The following is a 23,408-nucleotide window of genomic DNA, read 5'->3' on the forward strand; positions in this document are numbered from 1 at the left end:
TTTTGGTTAAATAATACTGTATTTTTCATTTGCTGGCCATTTTAATGCCATATTTGTAACATTATAGGTACACTATCTATCACCTGCAATGCACTTCCTAGGTAGTAGACCAATGCTACATTCTTAAAATGGGCTCAAAGTTGTAATATTCTTCCTAGAAAAACACTTCAGAGGGCTGTTAATTTTCTCGTGTCACGAAGAACCCTCGACGGGATTCCACTTTGTGCGTACAAATTTACCATCGTGAAAAATAATAACGATGGAACCAATGCAGGGCTAAGTTTAGTCCGTTGTGTCCTATATCTATAGCGGAGCGCCGAGGCCTGCGGAGCTCTCACCATTAATTCAGGGCTCCAGGATAGCTCCTTCTGAGCCCACTCAGTCCCAACAACAGCTCTGCCTCGCAGGCTCTCAGGAGTTGGCGTCGCCTGCCTCTCTCCATGCCAGCGCTGCCAGTCTGCCAATGCGCCAACAGGGCCTGGCACCCGCTGTGAATAATCACGGCCGGGGCCCGCGACGAAGAGAGAGCGCTGCAAATGAGCTTTTAGGCTTAGTGTGTAGAGATGCGGAGACGCGGGCTCTGTGACTACCCCCGGGGAAAACCCACACACACTACAAAAGGCTGTTTGCTTACACATGCACAGACGGTTTCTCTCTCTCATCCCGTTTCCGATGCACATGTGCGCTACCTGGCTCCGGAGGAAGTGCCTTAACAGGAGCTGTGTTCAAAGACAGATGCTCGTTCCGTTATGCTCGCCAGCGGTGGTTTATTTGCATCCGAGGGTGTTACAAATGCAGTGTTTTCTCGGCTCGCGTTCGCCCTTATTTCTGTCAAGGCACGAGAGAGAGGGAGGGAGGGAGGGAGGGAGGGAGGGCGTTTGTGTACACGAATGGAGAATGGTTGAGGTGTGAAAACACTGTGTTGGGAATTGGAATGTCGGAGCAGATGGAGATGAGGGGATGTGGAGGAACAATTGTTAATCTCGACTGATCACGCCCGGCTTAACCTGGCTCCTTTCTCCGTCTTTCTCTCTCTCTTTTTTTTTTTTACCCCCTCTCTCTCTCTTTACAGCAGCAGTCGGAGCAGCACCCCAGGCACCAAGCCCCACGGGCCCCCTGCTGCCTCCCTGCACCTCCCCCACCACCCACCTCCTCCGGCAGCAGCCACAGCAGCAGCCTCCACCTTCCCCCTGTCTCTGGCGGCGAACCAGAGCGCCCCCCACGGCTTCCCCCCTGCCCTGCAGTCCTCGCCGCACCCACATCACCCCAATATGTTTGCTCCTCCAGCTGCCTTGCCCCCACCGCCACCACTGACGTCTAGCGCCCTGCCGGTCCCCGGACACCCCGCCGCTGGGAGTGCCTACTCAGGTAAGCGTGGGCCACGCCGCCCCCGTGTGGCGTGGCAGGGGATCGCGCCGCAGACGGCTTCGACAGACAACAAAAGCGGCAGGGTCTACTTATTTTCGGCGACAGTTGCGTCAGGTTCCCAGGCCAGTCGAGTCATGTGAGACGCACACAGGGGAATAATTCCAGAGCAGCGACGATAGATGTTAAAGCGTTTGAGACGCAGAGACAGACGGGCAGACAGAATGTTGCCCCGGTGATAATTTAAAGGACAAACGACCGTGAGTCCAAGATTGTCCGGATACGCCCCATGCCAAGGGTTTTGTGTGTTTATAGCGGTGCGGACAGGTCAAGCTCTCACTCTGTCTGTCAAGCTCTGATTGATCGACTCTCTTCACACCGGTAATACGCGCAAGCCGGTCATGCCATGTTATAAAAGCGATTACAGACCCTGTGCGCTCCATTCGGGCACAGCGCTGTCAAGCTGAATGTCAGGGTCAGTGTGGAAAGAAGGGAGGGGGGGGGTTGGCTTCAGCTGCATTCCCAGTACTTCCATTTTCACCTGGAACCATGTTCATCTGCGAGAAATCAATTTGGTCAATACGGAACGGACCGAGCTGGATTTCGTTCAAAAGATACTAATGAAATTTTTATGAAGAGAAAATTCCATCTCCGCTCCCAGCCCAATAAAGTCTGAAATGAATGCAGAAAACAGTGCGCTGAGTCACCGCGGAGTAGGGAGGATACGGTTACTCCGGAGAAAACATGATCTCTAAAGGCAGTTTTTGCTGAATTTAGAAGAAAGGCCGGTGATTACTTGAAATTCACCATTTTTCTTGGAGACCTCCTCGGGCCACACGAAGGTTGAAGGCTTTATTAGAGCAATGGATTTTGTCGTCTCAAAGGGGCTTTAGTGTGTCGAATGTAGGAGTATTTGACAATTCCAGCAGTCAGACGTGCATAATCACCATGAGCCTCTCCTACATTTAAAATGATGTGCTGATAACCGCAGCCATTTCCTAGTTATTTCCTTTTTTGTAATTTCGACATGGCTCAGTATTTGATGCTCTAGACAAAGTGGCTCTCAAAGTGGAGTCCGGGGACCTTCGGGGGTCCTTGAGGGGCTTCCAGCAGGACCCGGCAAAATGAGAAATTAGTTTAATTTCACAGTAATTTAATTAACTAGAAAATGTCTTAATTAGAGAAAGAATGACTAGTCTAATCAGAGGCTTCTCTCACAACGTAAAGTTTAGACAGTGTCTGTTTGGAGTTTGTAACATGAGAATGCCCCTTTTTCAAACCCACATCTAATCCCCCACCCCCCTCTCTCTCTGACCCCCCCCCCCATCCCACAGAACAAGACCTTTTGCGTCAGGAGCTCAACACCCGTTTCCTGGCCTCCCAGAGTGCCGACCGCGGCGCCTCGCTGGGCCCGCCGCCGTACCTGCGCACCGAGTTCCACCAGCACCAGCATCAGCACCAGCATCAGCACCAACACACCCACCAGCACACCCACCAGCACACTTTCACGCCCTTCCCCCACGCCATCATGCCCACCCCAGCACCGCCCATGGTGCGTACCCCCGCCAGAAATGTGAGGATAAGTAGAACACACCTGTGGGGGGTTGGGGAGGGGGGTTGGGGAGGTGGGTGGGGGGGTGGAGGAGGCCAATGGGGACGGAAACAAATCGTATTAAAGGAATAGTTCACCCCAAAAATGTACACTACCAGTCAACAGTTTGGACACACCTGATTGAATGTTCTATGTTTTTCATTATCTTAAAGCCATTTTGATCTAAAGGCTTATGCTTAAATGCTTGAAATTTGTTTCTTAGATAAATATAAATAGTGAAGTTGATGCCTATATATGAATTTCTTTCCAAAGCCTTTACTATTATTCTAAAATGTGGAAAATAGTAGTCGAGTTTGCTAGCGCAGCTCCATGTCAGCCTTCTCCAAAACAACTGAAGTGGCCGAGAATATAATGTTTAGATTCGAAAATAATGTTTTTAGTGAAGACTTACGGTAACTACTGGTGTAAATGTAGGTCTTTTGGACTCACAGTGCAGTCGTTTGGCTTGAGAACACCTGAATTATGCTGCACAAGCTGTTTGGAATAATTGTATGCCATTTTTTGACCCAGACACTTAAGTTGTTTTGGAGCAGTCTGACATGGAGCTGAAACTACCCTCATTTCAATTGAAACACCGAAAATTTGGGGGTGAACTATTCCTTTAACCAAAGAGTTTTTGTATGTCTTCTATGCAACAGTAATGAGTTTGACATGTGTATAAGAGAGGGCGGGCATGGCATTGAAAGTGTTTTTTCTTTGTGGTTGTGCGAGTGAGGATTTTACACAGTTACGCATGTGTGTAAGCGCACCCCCGTTTTCTCTGCTATAGGGAAATGTGGGTTTCTGTGGCGGGCTTTCAATGATGACCATGTGTGTCCGTCCACGCCACAATGATGCCTTTATTCTCCCAGAAAGCCTTTCTAGTGTTTTCTCTGGCATACCCTTGGACTCCAGACTCAAATGCAGTTATTTCTAAATTGGCAATAACTTGCCCCGAGCAAGTTAAATTCAGAGCCAGCTTTTAGAACATAATACACTTAATTCATTCTGAATTTAATGACATCATTTGGTCCTGTTTGGGGGTTTTTCATTACGGGCGAATGCTTTGAGTTAAGAGTCCCGCTGTTTGTCGGGGGAGACCACAGGCAATGGGTGGCGGGACCTAAAACTCACACACGCACACTCGTATGGCGGTACTGTAACTGCCTGGCCCACAGAGGGTTCGCTTGGCTCTGATGATACCTCAAAGGCAGCATGGCGAGGCCTCTGACAGCTAATGAGGCCATAAAAAGGCTCTTTATGGCTGCAGTGTTTAGTCTTGACTGGGGAAATGTTCTCCCTGAGCCCACATTGCACCACTAAAAGGAGACCAAATGAGACACAGAGCCCACACTGGTTTACAAGGTCTTCAGATGCTCACGGAACGGGAGGGCATAAACAGCGGGGGCCGTACTGAGGCTGAGGGGTTGGGTTTTGGGAAGCGGTTGAAGTTCAAGGCTCAAGCCGACAACATCTCAACTCTGAATCATGATTCTGATCTCTGAATATGTTCCTTAGTCCTGAAATATACTCTGTGATGTATTTCATGTTGCCTGAAATGATCTTGAAAGGGGCCAGTCTCAACCCTGTTATATCTGTGTAGCTTAACATTCTTCTTCACATGTACTTAGCTCTGTTTCATTTCTCCTACAGTTTGAAAAATACCCAACAAAAGTTGACCCCTTCTACAGACACAGTGTGAGTTTCCCTACTGCGTATTCTGTGCCTGCAGAGCACTTTGTTGCATTATGCCATTCCAGCCCATGGTGTTATAGCTCTGTATGTGTGTGTATGTAAGTGTGTGTGTGTGTGTGTGTGTGGTAGATTCCATGCAATCGCTCATCCACTTCTTAATGGATACTGTAAGCATCCTAGCTGTACTATTTCACCCTACAGCCCCGGCAAATGCTGTGATTAATGAAACAATGCTGCATTCTTAGATGTTGTAGCACAAGATTTATTGTATGTGCATGTAATGGTGAAATTGTTGTGCATAGAGATTAATACTGTGTGCAGAAAGGAAGAGACAGTAGCTGCATTTCAAAGGAGATTGTGTTATTGCCAGAGGAATACTGTATCTTTGTCTTGCTTATTACACTTCATTTGTATTTGTCTGCTAACAGGCGTGGCTTTCTCATTATTATTACTCACTAAAGGGGACTTACACTCACTGAGCACTTTATTAAGAACACCTTACTAATACTGGGTAGGTATCAGCTTTCAGCTCAGTGTCAACCGGCTACCAAAGTGACATCCACCTCAAGGTTGGACGTGTTGCATTCTGAGATGCTTTTCTGCTCACCACAGTTGTAAAGAGATTATCTGAATTACTGTAGCCTTTCTGTCAGCTCCAACCAGTCTGGCCGTTCTTCTCTGACCTCTCTCATCAACAAGGCGTTTCCGTCCGCAGAACTGCCGCTCACTGGATGTTTTTTGTTTTTCGCACCATTCAGTGTAAACTCTAGAGACTGCTGTGCGTGAAAATCCCAGGAGATCAGCAGTTTCAGAAATACTCAAAGCAGCCCGTCTGGCACCAACAACCATGCCACAGTCAAAGTCACTGAGATCACATTTTTTCCCCATTCTGATTCTGATTCTTAACTGAAGCTGCTGACCTGTATCTGCATGATCTTATGCATTGCACTGCTGCCACATGAATGTCTGAGTGGATAATAGCATGAATAAGCAGGTGTACAGGTGTTCCTTATAAAGTGCTCGGTGAGTGTATTTTAAACATTGTACACCCACTTTGCTGAAAATTTCAGACACCTGCTCTATTGTTGTGTGTGTGTGTGTGTGTGTGTGTGTGTGTGTGCGCGTGCGTGCTTGCACAAGTGTTTCTCTTCAAACCTTAACCTTCAATTACTGTCAGGCTATTCAGCTGTTGTATGCAATGCCTGTCACTCAGAGCTGAGAGGAGTCTGTGCAGCAGAGATTTTAATAGTAAAAAATCACATGCTGGTATTCAGACCAAACGCAGGTCAAATACTATTTGCAGAATGTTCTTAGTTTGTTTTAATCTCTTAATTGCTCTTGCTGTCATTAGGGTAATAGCAATTAGCCTGAACCAAAGACAGTGACTTTTTAAAGCATGATGCACTAGGGACACACGAGATGCAGTATATCCTCAAAAGCTTCTAATAATAAAACCTGGCAACCCACGGAGCATAAATAGTTCTGTTGCACCGCCCGTGTTTAAAGTGAAGCACCTGCACCTCCCAATCCAGAATATGAATAAATTCCTTACTTCCACTGAAGCTAGTGTGATTGACAAGAGCAATTATACACAGCAGTTCAGTTACGACTCGCTGCGTAACTTACATCCTTATTTCTCTATTAAATAGTTTGATGGAAGCTTCAAGAAATTGCTTTGTTTACAACATTTGTTTTGCTTGTACTGCAACAATCTAGTTTTCATATGAAAGGAGTGTGTTTCATTGGGAATGAGTAGGGAGTATTTTTTTTTAAAGACGCAGTTTGTGAAACATGTAGATGCTGATTTGTACCTTTCCCATCTAAACAATCCTGAAAAAGGCCACTGATTCACTGCTGAGGTTTCACGATGGTTTGTTCATAACCTGGCATCCTTCACCGCAGCCCACTACTTTCCGCCCATCACCGCCGCTTATGCAGCTGTTGTCCTGTATCACGCCGACCTACCAAGCCATCCTCACGCCTCCTCTCTTTCTCCTCTTCTTCCTCAGCTCTTCCACTCCTACCCGCCGGCCATGTCTGGCCTCCCGCCCGTCATCCCCCCCACCGGGCCCTTCGGTTCGCTGCAGGGCGCCTTTCAGCCCAAGGTAAGACAACACGTCAACACAACACGCTCCCACTCTGACACTCAGATCAGGGAGTGGTTCAGAATGATGGACTCTGCTGTCAGAAGCAAACTCTGCCCGTCTCATCTCTGCTTTGAAGAACAATCGTGAGAATCTGAGGCTGAACCTCAAACCTCAAACTGAAAAAACACCCGGGTTTATGTTTTTGTTCTGTGTCTCTTGCTCTCTAGACCTCTAATCCACTGGATGTGTCCACGAGACCTGGAGCCGTCCCACACACACTCTTACAGAAGGACCCCAGGGTAAGGGCACACACACTAACACACAACCTTTTTAAACGCCCATGTGTTAATTGCTCCCGCAATGCTTGATTTTAAAGGGAAACTTTAACATTTCAATTTATTCAATAATGAATGCCATGCATGGAGCCTAATTAGAAGTGCTTGATTGACAGCAAAATAACGCAACCTCTCTCTCTCTCTCTCCTGTAGCTAACAGATCCGTTTCGGCCCATTCTCAGGGTGAGTGTTTTCTTCAATGTTGTCTCTTAGCCAGAGGCAGAGTGTAGTAAGATTTACCACAACAACAAAGAGACTCATTTTGGAGCACAATGCAGCCTCTGCTCATGGAAATAGTGTTTTGAGACACGCGGTAGCCATGCAATGCCTGACAGTCTGTCTGGTTACATGCTTTCAAACCAGACCATTTGAATCTCCCCTACCACACTCCTAAATCACCATAGTAGACCATATCATACCTTGGTGTAATTACTGTAAACAAATGAGACCATGGTCGAGATGATCAGTAGCCTCTATGTCACACATTTCCCATAAACCCTGTTGCTTCCTGACGCAAAAAGGATGTTGCTTCTTGCTCGGTTCATGCTGGAAGAACACACCCTCATCTTGTTTTGTGCCATAAAGCAATCTCCTTTTGTGCTGTAAAGCAATCCAGCAGATTTCCCATGAAATCTGACCCAGTTTTGGATCAAATGCAGCGTAGAGGCTTTCAGAGGCTGCCAGTCTTCTTGGCAATGGTCTGGTTTGTTTGCAGTAATTATGCTAATGTAACAAAATGAATATGGTAATGAATTATTGATGGTAAAATGCTACACATAGTGCCTTTTAATGTGTATATTTTTGAACATTCATGCCATCATTTGCATCTCTCATTCAAAAGTAAGGTTTTGACAATATTGTTTTTGTGTTGTGTGTGCAGAAACCAGGGAAGTGGTGTGCCATGCATGTCCATATCGCCTGGCAGATTTACCACCACCAACAGAAAGTAAAGGTGAGGACTCATCTGGGCCCTGGTGCACACACACTCACACACACTGCCTTCTTTTCATTTTGGATAACAGCATGAGCTAAAGCCTGAAAAGCTGACTTGTCCCATGCGGTGCAAAGGGGTTTTACATGTGTCTGTCTCTCGGTCTGGCGTCTTCCAGCAGCAGATGCAGGTCGACCCTCACAAGCTGGACTTCGGCCTCAAGCCCGAGTTCCTGAGTCGACCTCCGGGCCCCAGCCTCTTTGGTGCCATCCATCACCCCCACGACTTGGCGCGGCCCGCCACGCTCTTCTCCGCCGCAGGTGAGCGTGTGTCACAGCTGACACCCAACACTAGTCGATCACTCTGTCCGCAGAGTGAGCTATTTTTAACACAGGGGAGTGAGGTGGACTAGATGTTTTTATACATTCTATGGATCTGAGGGCAGAGTTTGAATTCTAATTTGTCATTTTAAGCATTTATGCCAGACTTGGGTCAAATAGTATACATTTTTTGTTTGTTTTTGTCTACATACAGTAAGTGCCAAACTGATAGGCCAGGACAATATAAGGAGTGGCAGAAGGTTTGGATTATGACAGTGTTTGGAAATTTAGTACATCTTTATGTGATCAACCACTTACCTAACCCTGTCTGAACAGAATTTTTAGCATCTATTATTTGACGCAGGTGTGATATGCAGTCACTGGTTGATAGTTGTTTCTGACGCCTTGTGCTTCTCCCTCATCAGGTCCGACACACCCATCGGCGGGTCCCTTCGGCCATCCACCCCACCATCCCGGAAACTTCCTCACCCCAGCGTCTCACTTAGGTAAGAGGACCACTAGCCTTACTAAGTTCAGTCCAGTCCCTCTCAGGACGGTACTGCTCTGTAACAGGAGGGTAAAGTTGTGACTGTATGCATGTTAACGCGTCCTGTCTCCTTGCAGAGCCTTTTGGGAGGCCTTCGTCATTTGGAGGACTGGGCTCCCTCAGTTCGTCAGCCTTCGGCGGACTGGGAAATCCTGCACTAAGTGAGTTTCAGCCTCATGATCACTTTAGAGCTCTGCTGTCTTTTACTATCATGCTCTCTGTGTGTGATCAGCATGCGTGATCGTTTTAGGAGCACAGGAATATTTGTTACATCTATTGCCTGGGTGCTGTGACCGAACACACAGCGCAGAACTTCACACCTCACCTCGGTAGCGAGATACGCATTTAACTTGCGTCCCCCGTTTGTTTTCCACGTGTTGAATCCCTCACAGCGCCGAACTCGGTCTTCGGCCATAAAGACGGCCCCAACGTACCGCAGCACTTCAACAACGGCAGCAACAGCGGCCACCAGGAGCCGTGGAACCGGCTGCACCGCACGCCGCCCTCCTTCCCCACGCCGCCGCCCTGGCTGAAGCCCGGAGACTCCGAGAGGAGCGCCTCGGTCAGCTCGCACGAGAGAGACCGGGACTCGGACAAGCGGGACTCGTCGGTCGGCAAAGACGACAAGGACAGGTGGGTGTTGACACCGTTCCAAAGAGATTGCTTCTTAAGATCTTTGTGTATGAAACGGTATTAGTTTTGAGGCTGGAAATCGTCTATGTTGTTAAAATATTATTTGATGGCAGGAGGCAAAGAGGATTGGAGGGAGGTGAACAGGAGTTTGGGTAAATTTGGGGATTTTTATCAGTGTTTACCAGCTAGGTTCTCTATTAGATTAGATTTTTTGTTATCTTTCTTTTTATTTTCTTTGTGCTGATACCCAATGAGCAGTGAAATACTACTGTGTGTATTGTATATGTATAATCTTTTTTTCCCCATAAGGAAAAAAAAAATCACAATAGAAAATCTTTTGATGAAATTCAGGTAGCTTGTTTTTTCCAAATTGGATGTATATAATTTGGAATAAAAGAGTTTAATAGCTCTCATTGTTAATGTGTTAGATACTGATGGTTGAACCTTTTCTGTGTGTTTCCAGGGACTCTGTAGAAAAGCGTCACTCGAGCCATCCGTCCCCGGTCCCCGTCAATCCCATCAGCCTCCTGGGCCACAGCCGCGCCCCTGAGCACCACAGGAACCACCTGCCCCCCGCCTCCGGGGAGCCGCAGAGGGACAAGGACAACAAGGCCAAAGACCGGGAGAGGGAGCACCCCGACTCCTGGAAGGACAACGGCACGGACGAGCACAAACTGAAAGAGGGCCAGCATGGCGACAAGGACGCGCCCGTCATCCACGATGGCCGGGCGTCCGAGGACAAAGCGCCCAACAGGGGGACGACGTCGCCCTACGTCCGTCAGACCAGCCTGGACCGTCCCAACGGCGGCCTTAGCAGGGAGGTCCTGGAGAAGAAGGGAGAGCTGTCCTACGAGCACCAGAAGAAGAACAGCGAGGTGAAGGTGAAGGAAGAGAGGAAGGAGGAGCCGGACGGGGCGGTGGACCGAGTGGAGCACCCCACTCAGGCGCCCCCCACGCCCAACCTGCACCCTCCCTCCTCTATGCCCATGCCCATGGGCATGGCGGGCGTGCACCCCATCAACAGCATCAGCGGGCTGGAGAGAACTCGAATGGTGGCGCCCTTCATGGGTATCAGCCCCATCCCGGGGGCCGAGAGGTTCCCCTACCCGGCCTTTCACTGGGACCCCATGCGGGACCCGTACAGGGGGCTGGACATCCACAGACGGGACCCTCTGGCCAGGGACCTGCTGCTGAGGAATGACCCTCTGCACCGGCTGGCGGCGCCGCGGCTCTACGAGGCGGAGCGCTCGTATCGGGACCGCGAGCCGCACGACTTTAACCGTGAGCACGCCCACCCTCTGGCCCTGGAGCAGAGGAGGGAGCAGGAGCGCGCCCAGCTGGAGGAGCGCGAGCGTCTGCACATGCTCAGAGAGGACTACGAGCACGGGCGCCTACACCCCGCCATGCACCACCCGGTCCTGGACGGACACCTGCCCCACCCCGCCCAGGGCCTCATGGCCCCCGGACTACCCAGCATGCACTACCCTAGGGTCAGCCCCTCGGCCGCGGCGGCCGCAGCTGCCGCCGCCGCCGCAGCCGCCGCTCACCAGAACGGCATCCTGAACAAAACGCCGCCCACCGCCTCTCTGAGCGCCCCGCCCCCCCTCATCCCTACGCTGGGCGCCCGGCCAGGCTCGCCCAGACGGACTACCCCCCTGACCACAGATATCAGAGACAGACCGGCCTCACACGCCCATAAAGACATCGAGGCGCGGTGAGCGGGGCGGAGCCGGGCCCTCGCCACACACCGGACTCCGCGGCCCTGCAGCCCTGTGCCTCACTAACACTGAACTCACACCAAGCACTTAGCCTTGGGCAAAGCAAGACTGTAACATAGCTGTGAATAACTTATGTGGGCAGGAACACGGCCACACGACAAATTGTTTTTGTACAAAACTACAAATGAGACAGTAATCATGGAACAAAAAAAAATTTTGATTTTTCAAAGATGTTTTTTTCCAGTTTGCTCCTGCTTTTTGTGTGCATTTTTTTCTCTTGTATAGCGAAGGGATATGGAGTAAATGGAAGGACGAACAATTTTGGAATGTACAGGTACTTCAGCACTGACAGACAGCAGAGTGTGTAGATAATGTGTACAGTCGCTGTGCTCACTCCGTATGGATAAAAATCAAGGTACAAATATGCAAAAGGGTGTTTTGAAAGCTTTACTTTGAACAAATGTAAATAGAGGAGTATTTAGGAGGTGATTCAGAATGTGCTTTTTGCAGATTTCTTTTCTGTTTTTGTTTGTTTTTTTGGGTTGACGCAGCTGATTAACATTGTACCAGAAACCACCAACCCCACATTCAACTATGCAACAAACGTCTGGGCTCCCTTTCTGAAAGCTGGCCTTCTCACCACAACCGACTGTGTACCGACAATGGTCAAAGCTGTATTCTCTCCACAACTCGAGACTCCAAACATTTGGTCCACTATGGCTGATGCAAGCTTTAACTGATCCACACAGGGTTCACAGATAACAATTTGGTGCCAATGATAGTATAGAAAATGAAAGTACTGCAAAGGTATTGGGGATTTTTTTTTTTTTAAATATGATATATTGTGGCGACAATCCTTGAAATAGTTAATGCAAGTATTGCATTTCAGAGGATTTTAAATGTAAGAAGTCAGCAGCACAAAAGTGAAGATGATTTTTTTCTATTTTTTTCCAGTCTTGTTCTGGAGAGAATGCAGCCCAATAAACAACATGACAGCACATTTGCCCTATTGAAGGAGTGTAAAGTACGTGTTTTGGAAATAGGTTCTGTTGGTCAAACAGTGTATTAAAGTGCTATCCTAAGTTGTTGTACCTACAAAATGAAAAGACAAAAAAAGCAAATCTAAACTATGGACAGTTTGTTTCTAACGAGCAGAGATCTATTTTAGTAGTCCACTGAAGGTTTAGTTGTGCGCTTCAAACTCTGTGAGATCATGTCGTGCAGTGTTTTTTAATCCAACATTAAAAATGTCCACCGGAGCCATAGTGGTTAGTCAACGCGTATTGCAAAAAGATTGTTAAATGAGAAACCTTTTTTTGCTGTTTACCATGTACGGGGAAAAAAATGAAGTCTTTCTAGATTATGTACAAAAATGAGAAAAAAATGAAGCGACTGAATCTTCAGCATGCTCCTCATTTAAACTTGTGTTATGTAAATTGTGCCATGTTATTAAAAAATGTGTACTAACCTTGTCTATGGGCTTTTATCCTGCCACCCACACTGAATTGAGTAAATACCATAAGCTATATCTATTCTAGATACTCTAAGTATATACGTATACAAAATCTCCAAATAAGACATGCATGGAGGATAAACTACTGTGGGTACAAAGTATACCTGAAACACACAACATATCAGCTGTATCATAAGTGTTTTAGGTGCTATTAATTACACAGTTCAACAAAATAACAAGCTGTAAAGATCTTGTCAATTCATAGATACAGTCGTGCCGCCACTTCAGTCATTTCCATGTCCTTCGATTACATTTGATCATTTGACTGAAGAGCCAACACATGTAAAATATCTTAATCCTTAGATTTTTGTGGCACTTTACTAAAATTTGCATGGCATCATTTAAGCTATTTAAAGGAAACATTATGCATCACACCACATCAGCTACTTGGTTCAATAACCCTGGTTTGAATATCAGCAGCCTTCATTGGTGAATCATGTCCATGGTGCTTGTGTATTCATCAGAGGATGCTGGAGTTATCGACGTTCCCATTACACTGAATAACCACAGCATTCATGCACACCGTCTGATGGATGTTTACCACCGCAGCGGCCAGGTCACGCATCAATCAAATGCTGGCTCAATCTATTACTGGTGGGAAATGTGTGTTGCCTGTATTCCCCCCTGTCCCAACAAGTGAATGCCTCCAGCTCCTGGGACCAGCTCTAATTTTCCAATCAGAGCTGTATACAAAAAATGCTGATAGTGCAGGATATGTTAGTTCAGGCTTCTGACCAGGAGAGGGCGCCAAACTGCAAGAAAATACAAATACTTGGAACATAACGGTTCATAACGGTTGTAAGTAAAGGTATTATGATGATGATGATGATGATGATGATGATGATGATGATGATGATGATGATGATGATGACTATTATTATTTAAGTGCTTAGCCCACACTATCACATAGATATTAAAGACAAGTTCCTCATCTCTCTCAACAACAAAAACAACAACATGGGATTACTGACTCCCTTGGCTTCCGGCCCACGCAGCAGCTCGGAAACCACCTAGAACACATTCAAATATGTAATCTACTTTAGTCATGCATTTCCATACTTTGCATCACAGCTTCTCTTTTCTTCTCTTTTCAGCCAGAGCCGCTGGCTGGCTGCTCCTATCAGCTGTTTCTAAGCCCTGACCGAGAAATCCTAAACTCCCTGAGTAAAACTGCTTGTGGGTGTTGCTACAAATCCTTCTTCAGCCGGACGTAAGCAGTGCAGCTAGTTTAATATATCTAAGCTTCTTCCCTTGACAAGCCTCATCTATGACATCCTCCCATGGCACAGAGAGAGACACAGTCCACTAGGTGTTATTGTGTTCATATGTTTTTTGGAGGGAGAATGCAGATGGACAAGGCTCCCAGCAGTGAGCAATAAAGTGAGCCACAACATCAACCATACTGTATATGCAAATGTTTCCCAGCAACAAGTTCATCAGATTTGCTAATACAAATAGACCTAGTGGACAGAAACAGCAGCATAAGGAAATGTTGTGGCTGGAAATGTTGTGGCTGAATTCCAGAAACCACAAGAAGCACAATACAGTAGGTATCGATCATATAAAACCTGCTTTGATTCTACAACTATTAACTCATATATATCCTATTAAAATAGCTGCAGAATAGTCATAAAATAGTGACAATATTTGGTGCACAAATAAGAGTACCATCAACTAAGTGTACTCACACCAAATTCAATCTAAGCCATACAGAAAAGGATCAGTCATGATAACTTACAGAATCAGAATCAGTTGAAGTTACTGCCTGAAAGGAACAAGGAAGCTGCTAGTCACAAAAAGAGGCACAACTCACTCTGTTGACAGACAGCAGCTTCTGGTTGGTGAAGTCTGACTTCTGATAGTTGATGGAGCTTCAGTGCAAATGGGATCCGTCAAATGCAACTTTGAATGCAAACAACACACACTGAACAATGGAGGTAGAGGAGTAATGAGAAAATAAAAAAGGTATTTTTATCAAGCAGGAAAAAAAATATTGATGAATGAGTGGTTTACTTTATGGATCAGGGAAGCTTCATTTACTGTAAATCCTGATTCTGATGCACTTGTTGCCTTGATCAAATAAAGTAATGTATGCTGTTGTGTGCTGTAGTTACTCAAGTTGTAATTGACTATGTACACTGTAAACCCAGAGGATGTGTTTTGTTAAACACGACATTCAGGTGGAGTCAGGTAGAGTCAGGTGGAGTGTTTTGGAAGACAACACTTCCTCAAAGGAGAGAAATCATCACAGGTGGGGGGTGATTCCTATAAATGCCAGTCCAGATTAGTGTTAATGGTGGCCTTTAAAGGATAGATGAAGCAAAACTTGCAACATTCCATTGTGGGAAAACTCATTTTTGACCTTATTCACTTTGACCATTATATTTGTACAGTCACTACCACGTCCCTCTAGTCTTGTAATCTGCTTTTCCAGCACAAGGTGGCATCAACACACAGTCTAACAGTGTGAGGTGAGACAAAAGAGCAGGAACTGGACGGATGCTGTGCAGCAGGTCCTCTTCTCCCTCCTGTGACATGAGAAAGGAGAACCAGTCTTGCAGGTTGACACCCTCTGACCGGCTGTGTGGTATTTGTCTGGCTGGAACTGAGCACCGTCATCAGCAACATACATGCTGTCAAACTGGAAGAGCAACATGGCGAGGAAAGGTGGGAAGTAAACACTCCCAGGGTGCCTTGTTCCTGTTTGACTTCAGCGAAGAGGCAAATAAATGCACAATCCTCTCGTCAGCTGGGTGAACTCTGAACACATGAGCTCACATGATACGGGCAAACAGGAACATCTGACACCTCATCACTACTGTCAACAAAGTCTGTTTCTTGGAAGTACCTTTCGGGATGAGGATCATGTCCTGTGAGAGGAATAAAACAAGCTGAGGAAAGCCTGAACCATCATGAGGCTGGTTTACACCCTGGTTTAGTAGTACAGCGCTTCGGCTGGTACACCACGGGGAGAAAAAAAAAAGCAATTACGTGGGCATGCTCATAGTCTTTTTTTTCCCCCTGCTGACAACAATTCTAATCACATCCAAAACAAACTAAAAATAAAAATACTCGCCTGTTTCTAAATGGGAAGGCATCCCGTTCTCAGCGGTAATGTTCCCCCCGGTGCCTCCACTCCCCCGGGAGAGAAAAAAGCCCATAAACCTATAAAACACAGGCCCTACCATTACTGCTGTCGGCTCTCCTGCCGGGATTAAGTTGATGCTGAGAATGGCCGGCCTCCAATGGGAAAGAGGGCCCTCTCACGCAGAGTTCATTCATTCATCATTAGTTAAATCGTTTAAATGGGGGGTAACACGCATGCAAGTTTGTGTATTTAGCTAATACTAAATTCTGGAAAGGATGAGATCAAAAGAGCAAGAGCTGGCCTCAAAATGTGAAGCGCTGCATTAGTGCTGCAAGTGGATCCACCCCTCTGCTGAACCCCCAGGAAATTAGCATAATGCCTTTAGACTTATGTATCCAATAATCTTTCACACTGACTTTCACACACAGTGGGAAGAGGAAGATGAGCCGGTCTGGCTGCACTGTACAGTGTTTTACATCTTAGGTCCCCATTTTTATTGGGAAGAGGATGAAGCGTCAGAATCTGCTTCAGTGTAAATTCTCACAGGATCAGGTTGACTGTAGCTGTCCGTCCTCAAAAACAAAGAGGTGTTTGCTCGACTTTACTACATATTCCTTTGATCCTCCCACACCGGTGTTCATACAAGTATTGTTTGATGTTGGAGATAATTGAGAGGATGACTTAAAGCCTCGGGCTCTCAGGATAATTCCTTGCTGTACTGCTGGAAGTGTAGAAGGCAGGGATTTACAGTATAGATGTTTGTCCTTGAAGCTGTGTGTCAACATGCCTACAGCCGACGGAGGAACAACCCAACACTCTCTTTAGGCGAGAGCACAGAAAGAAATGCTCTGACACGGTCATGACCTTCAGAGACAACACAGTCACTTTTACAGTAGACAGCAAACACCAATCAGAAAGAATGAATACTACAGTATTTCTCCATAATAACATTTCTGGCCATAACACTCTACGATAGAAAAATGAGACTTTATCAGCCAAATATTAAATGAAATCCTCTAACATTATATTATCGAATAACATTTCATCATTTTTAGCTGCGACAAGTCATACATCAATTAGGACTTCTGGATATAATAATGCTGTACATGGCAGCTATGTGTGTCACGAGGTACAACGTTTTCCGTATTCATCAAGAACCGGAAACTTGCATGCTTCCATGTTCTTTTCCATGTTATGAAAAGGAAGGGGGAAAGTATCTGTAGCCTTATCGTGTTATTGAGTCCTTCATAACTAGATATTGTGTAGGATTTTACTCTTCCTGTTCCTTATCTGGCTGTTTAGTTTCAGAAAAGGCACTCACAGTTTGTCACGCTGGCCCAGTTCTTTTCTAACCATGGAAACAATGCAGTTTATTGCTATAGGTTGGGATGGTTTAGGATGACCTTCTCATCATTAGCTGTGAGATTCAGCTCCACCAATGCAAGACAGATGAACTTTAATCATTGGAGGAGGTGTTTTTCCTGCACTAGAATAGAAACTGTATGTCTACCGCCTTGCTGCTTATTGAAAGTCATTTCATGGATGGAACACGGTATACCGCAAGTCCCTGTGGAATCAGGAATAAAATGCATTAGAGTATTATTCTATCCTGTTGTTAGACAGTTGTAGTCGACGTTAACAAGCTCTCTGACTGCAAATTCTGTCTTTTGTTTCGTGTCTCGCTCCGTCTTGAGCTGCTGCGAACACGGACACACAGACACACTCCGACAAAACATGCCTGCAGGTATACAGATAAATCACATACTGTGCTTTACCTAACACAGGGGTTCCCAAAGGTTTTCATATCAAGCGCCGCCAAACAGATAATATAACACCACCGACCTAAATTTGAGAAGATTTTGTCCTGTGAACCCCATCGGAGAAGATTTTTGTTGTTAGATATGAGAGAATTTTATAGGTGGGTGGGGAGATAAAGACAGAAACCTTGGATCTCACTTTGCTAACTGCTAGAGAGTCAAATAATAGTGAAAGTATGCTATTCCTTATTTTGCTGAGGACCCCCTGGAAAGACCAAAGACCCCTGGTGGTCCCCAGACCCCACTTTGGGAACCACTGACCTAATATATTGTACATGCACTCTACAAATTAACAATACCACCCATCAACACCATTTCTGGAACCCTCTATGCCTTCATAGACAAGAAAACACATACATACATAGACAAGATTAACTTAACTGGAATGTTGACAGATGCTGCAAAATGTCATGATCATCAGAACATAAAATTTGTCTTAACGTGGCAAAAGAAATCAAAAATACAGCAGACAAATCATTGAATTTCTATTCACTATTCACTGAAGTTCATTCAATTTGCCTGCAATTCAATTCCAGCACCAATTTTGCTCCCTGTAGACTTCATCCATACAAATTGCGATTCACGATTTCTATGGGAATTTAGCAGCAATTTACAAGTGTGCTATGAGGCAGGGCAGCAGCACCCCCCACCACCCACCCACCCCGGGAGCAAACCCCATCCTGAGCCTCGGCCCCATTTAGAGCGAGTGTGACGGCTAGAGTGCTGCATGGAGGGGAGGTTTCAATCTGCGAAGGTGGCCCGAGGTACGTGTTCAGCATGGAGAAAAGACTAGGTCTAATTGCTTGGCTGGAAATAGCCTGTGTGTGTGTGTGTGTGTGTGTGTGTGTGTGTGTGTGTGCGCGCGCGTGTGTGTGTGTGTGTTGTGGAGGGGGGGCGGTCTCCAGCCGAGGGAAAAGGGATGGCCCCATCCTGTTAAATCAGCACCCTGACCTCTGCCCTCACTGTGGCCACTCGGGTGCTGCTACACACACCTCGCGCTACTGCGTATGAACACACACACAGATGCAGTACGAACAAATGCGGTGTATGGGCAGACACGCTCGCTGAGACACACACACAATTTATCACTGACATCACTGCTGGTAATAACAGAGATGACCCCAATCACAGAGGGAGAAAAAAGGAAACTCGGCCCCATTCCCTCGCCAAGGCTACATTTTATCGCCGGCCTCCATTGTACCCTGCTGATGACATGGCATTGGAGGTTGATCACCTATAATCGAGTCCAGCGGAGGTGCAGATTAAAAGTACAAATCACATTGTAAACGACTGAGACGAGCTGCACTATAACCTCCGTCCCTGGCTGCAGAGGGCCGAGAGCTCATCTGAGTTTCCCCTGGCTGCGGTCTCACAACTGGACTCAAGGATGGAGAGAGAAGAGATAACAGAGCGCACTGTCGGGACAAAGGATCAAAGGAAATGGGGCGTGTGTGTGATGCTAGACCACGGAGAGAGGATATTAAACCAGGTGTCCTCCCTCTGAACACATGTGGCTGGTTCTGACCCTTCTTGTGTTCCCTCCCTTCTTAAAGTCACAGTGAAAGCATTTCGAAGCGTCTTGCTTCCTTACAGGAATAGTTCACCCAAAAATGTCATTATCATGTCATTATGTCATTATCTACTCACCCCCATGCCGATGGAAAGTCGGGTGAAGTTTCTTAGTCCACAAAACAGTCCTGGAGCTTCACAGCAAAACAGCGTTGCAGCATGTAAGGTGCAACCGAAGCTGCTGGGGACTTGTCTTAAAACGTAAAAAAAACAAAAAAAAACCCGAAAAAAAACAACATAGAATGGCTCCATACAGCTCGTCCGGCGTAATCCAAGTCTCCGGAAGCCCCGAGATGCCAAGTTGACTTGAAAAGACGTCATTTACACCATTTTTTTAGCCGAAATCTTCACTGTAGCCGCTGAGCTCAAAGCCGCGTTCACGTTAGCATGCACCCCGTCTGAAGTGGGTGCACGAGCTCGAAGGTGCGTACATGCGCCGCTAGACGAGATCTACGAGAACTCGCGATCTCTCCATACTTCTGTGTTTACATTGCTACCCAGAAGCTAGCCATACGCAACAGAGAGAGCTCTGCTGAAGTTGCAGCAACAAGTGCCTCTGTCGGATCTAACTTGACATTTTCGGCCTTTGATCTGTTACCTAACTGTTGTAGCTTCTTTCAATAGCGCCGATATATAAAACGACATATCTTTCTGTTTCTGTTGTCAGACGACTGCGCAACTGTGATGAAGAGTCACAAAATGCTAACTGGCTAACGCTAATTTCTGTACTGTTAGCATTGTGTGACCCTTGATCAGTCGTCAGACAACAGAAACAGAAAGATGTGTCAGTGACAACATCTGTATTGTGTTATACATTATGTTGAAACACAAAATAAGTGATCACAGACTGAGTGATCACGGCACTTGTGTTTCTTCTCTTACACTAACAGCAATAAAAATGAGGAACCACAAGATACAGTTTAGGGTCTTTACTGTTCAAGTGCAAATTCAATCACACAGGTATCCCTACGCTGACGTATCACTTAACGTATTAAAGGTATACTGACCATTGTATCACTTAACAAAAGTAGTGCCAAATGCCTATTCTAAATACTGAAATGTATTCTTTTTCCAAATACATAACAGCACTGCAACAGAAATTTGGCTTTATAACATTGCTGGCAACGGTGAGAACAGAGCTATACCCTGTAGCCATGTTTGTGAAAAAGGTCAATAAATTACTATACATACCTCAGTCCTTTGTAGTGACGCGGCCGGCACAGCTGTCGACTTCAATAGAAGTAATTCCGTTTTTCTTCCCTGGATTTTTGGACGGTAATCCTCTGGTGAAAAGTGTTCATTACACACCTGGACTGCATGGAGGGATTCAACGGAGGAGTTGAGATCCAGACGAAGAGCGATTAGCCACAGCCGTAGTCTTTCTGGGTCATGTAGTGGTAGTTTGTGAAAAGTCACCGATAAGTCCTGCGATGAAGAACGCACACGAAATCTCACACGCTTGTCTCTGTTGAAGCATCCAGGAAAAGAACACACTTAAACCATCGTTTTATATATCAGCGTTATTGAAAGAAGCTACAATGGTTAGGTAACAGATCAAAGACCAAAAATGTAACGTTAGACAGAGGCACTTGTTGCTGCAACTTCAGCAGAGCTCTCTCTGTTGCTGTGAAGCTCCAGGACTGTTTTGTGGACTAAGAAACTTCACCCGACTTTCCATCGGCATGGGGGTGAGTAGATAATGACTGAATTTTCATTTTTGGGTGAACTATTCCTTTAAAGTGACGTATTTTCTATTGGGGTAGGACATAATGTGGGGAGGGATCAATCACAAGTGTAAACCAATGGGATATCAGTTAGGGAGAGAAAGGCAGTTTTATTTGATGGGAGTGGGAGAGGGGCGGGATTGTCCAAAAATCTGATCCGTTTTATTGGTTGGAATTTTCATGTACGGCTCCTGCTACACAATGAAGTCACTAAAGATTTTCCAAGTAAAAGTAATGGGATTTTGATATAAAAATACAAGACAATAACTTTTTTTGTCATTTTTTTGTCCGAAATTGTCAAATAGGTTCGTGGCATGAGCTAAAAAGGCGAAAAATTCAAGACGTCATTTTTCCATTTGATTGTGACTTTAAGCGCTCTCGTCTCCTCCGCGCCATATGGCAGCCGGCCGAGGAGGAGCAGCTCTGATGAAGTTAATTTTCCACACGCAGCGTGTCTCCTGTGGTAAGCGCTAAGTGCTAACGCCACACGCAACGTTCAGCAGCAACGAATTAAAATGTCACATCCACTGACGACTGTCACCTTTACTGATCCATGAAGCTCACCGGACAAAGTCCCCCTCAGAGAGAGAGGGAGAGATCTCGAAATAACATGATGTTCTCGGACTGAGCGAAATCTCACATGGATCCGCCGACTTTCCCCGCTTCTCCCTAGAGCAGAGAAGGGGAAGGTCATTCATCAAAAGTCACATATTAGTCATCAAAATGTCAGCGGGTCAAAACGGTGACCCGAGTCGATGCCGAGACGCGGCGGGCATAGAGGTCGGCCCGTAACAGATGACTCCATATCGACCAAGAGGGAAGAGGGGCGGCGGGGGCTTTGGCGTACCAACGCGAGATGAGGACGACCGACAAATGAGGCGCGCGGCAGCTGGGGGAAACCTCAAGAGAAATCTGGACTGTCTGCAGGCCGCACCAGGCGGAGAGGGTTGATTGGGGTTGGGGTTTGGGTTTGGATTCAGTCCCAGTCCTCCACCGCCTCCTCCGTCTCCAGCCATAACACGCAGGTTGTTCAAGGCGACGTGCGGCTGAGTGCCGTGACTGTTTGGACTGTGACACGCTGACGTTGTGCCTCCGTTTTTCCAATTCCTTTTGATGTGACATGGCACGATGACTGTGCATTTAAAGTTCAGACTGTCAGCTTTAATTTGAGGGTATGTTCAGCCGTAATCAGATGAATAGTTAAGGAACTACAAGCCTTTATTTACCTGCCCCTCCCATCCTCTCATAGATTAGACTAGTATATTCAATAAAGCAAGAAAGTATGCTGAGTCCTAGATGCTATAATACAAAAAGGCTGCAAAGACAATTTAACATTTGAACATAAGGACTCCAGTGTTCTTTATGGGTGATAGACTTCTAAACGTCAATTTGCACAGTAGGATTTTTGATTCTGTACTTAAATAAATATAATCTTTATACTTTTTGGGACCTGAAAACAATGGGGATCATGTCCAAAAAGGCTGAAGTTCTTCAATCATTCATCGGATATGGCTGTAAATCTTACATTCTGCACTTTCACATCATAATCAGTGTGTCACTTCACATCCAGAGCACTAAAAGAGCCAAAACATTTATGTGCTGCTGTGCCAGTGGAGCCTATGGAACTCACTCTTCATGCATATGCATGTTCCACTACCCAGAATTCCTCTGCGACCCTCTCCAACCTGACTGAGGATTCTAAAAACGGCAAGAAGCTTCAGTGTGACAGCAGACGACACAACTGGAGGAGAGCGACTTTGATGAGACCCGTGCTTTTAGAGGGCCCTTTTGTTAGCGGTGAGCGAATCACGCCTTACAAGAGAAATCATCCCGCTAGCAGCCAGCTTAAGACTGTGTACAACCAGATAAGGTTGCCAAGGAAACCCTCCTGGAGAACCAATGAGCGCTCTCCTCCATACCAGTCTCCCTGATCTGTGCAAACAATTAATACCTCACCCAGGCAAAATGGGAGGGAGCAGAGGAGGTGGGAGGCAGGCACAAATCCCCAGGTGCTTAGCACAACACCGCTCTCTCCCTTTCTATGTGAATGAGGACAAGAGGTTAAAAAAAAAAAAGTGTTACAAATGGAGATTGGACTGGAGGACACTGAGGGATGATGTATGACTCATTGTACATTAATTCAATGAGAGGAGAAGAGCACATAGTCCATAAATCTAATCTGCACACGTGCAACGGCACACGTCACTAATGTGTTTTTAATGAATGTTTTCAATGCACAGCCATAAAAGTGCCATTATATCCCGCCATGTCCATTTGCTGGATGGCGCTGGCATCGCTACAGCTGAACAAACCCGGTGCACAACCCCCCATGTGGAGCTGCTGGGGAGTCATTAGGATCCTTCTTCGACTAGCCACAGATCAATGCTCTGGGGCCTTATCTATTACTGACATCCAATTATAGCTATGGACGTCCGCTTAGCGCTGCTACTAAGTGCTTTAGTCTTTTTTATTGAC

The 23,408-nt window shown here is 46.2% G+C and overlaps 1 protein-coding gene across 1 annotated transcript in view; it reads left to right on the forward strand.

The window, feature by feature from the left end:
* auts2a (activator of transcription and developmental regulator AUTS2 a) overlaps positions 1-12,658 on the forward strand; it is a 309,547-nt gene extending 296,889 nt beyond the window's left edge. Inside the window, exons 7-18 of the mRNA XM_071524536.1 lie at positions 1,073-1,368; positions 2,700-2,938; positions 4,610-4,654; positions 6,661-6,756; positions 6,966-7,037; positions 7,227-7,256; positions 7,954-8,025; positions 8,183-8,324; positions 8,750-8,830; positions 8,949-9,032; positions 9,264-9,504; positions 9,968-12,658. Coding sequence (XP_071380637.1) covers positions 1,073-1,368; positions 2,700-2,938; positions 4,610-4,654; positions 6,661-6,756; positions 6,966-7,037; positions 7,227-7,256; positions 7,954-8,025; positions 8,183-8,324; positions 8,750-8,830; positions 8,949-9,032; positions 9,264-9,504; positions 9,968-11,222 — 2,653 coding nt within the window. The 3' untranslated portion in view covers positions 11,223-12,658. The remainder of the gene's footprint in view (positions 1-1,072; positions 1,369-2,699; positions 2,939-4,609; positions 4,655-6,660; positions 6,757-6,965; positions 7,038-7,226; positions 7,257-7,953; positions 8,026-8,182; positions 8,325-8,749; positions 8,831-8,948; positions 9,033-9,263; positions 9,505-9,967) is intronic.
* Positions 12,659-23,408: the final 10,750 nt, after the last annotated feature.

Source organism: Centroberyx affinis, unplaced genomic scaffold (assembly GCF_046629955.1).
Source record: "Centroberyx affinis isolate AG114_WGS23_722 - 3 ecotype Tasmania unplaced genomic scaffold, CSIRO-AGI_Caff_v1 ptg001199l_1, whole genome shotgun sequence".
In the NCBI taxonomy this organism is placed as follows: Eukaryota; Metazoa; Chordata; class Actinopteri; order Beryciformes; family Berycidae; genus Centroberyx; species Centroberyx affinis.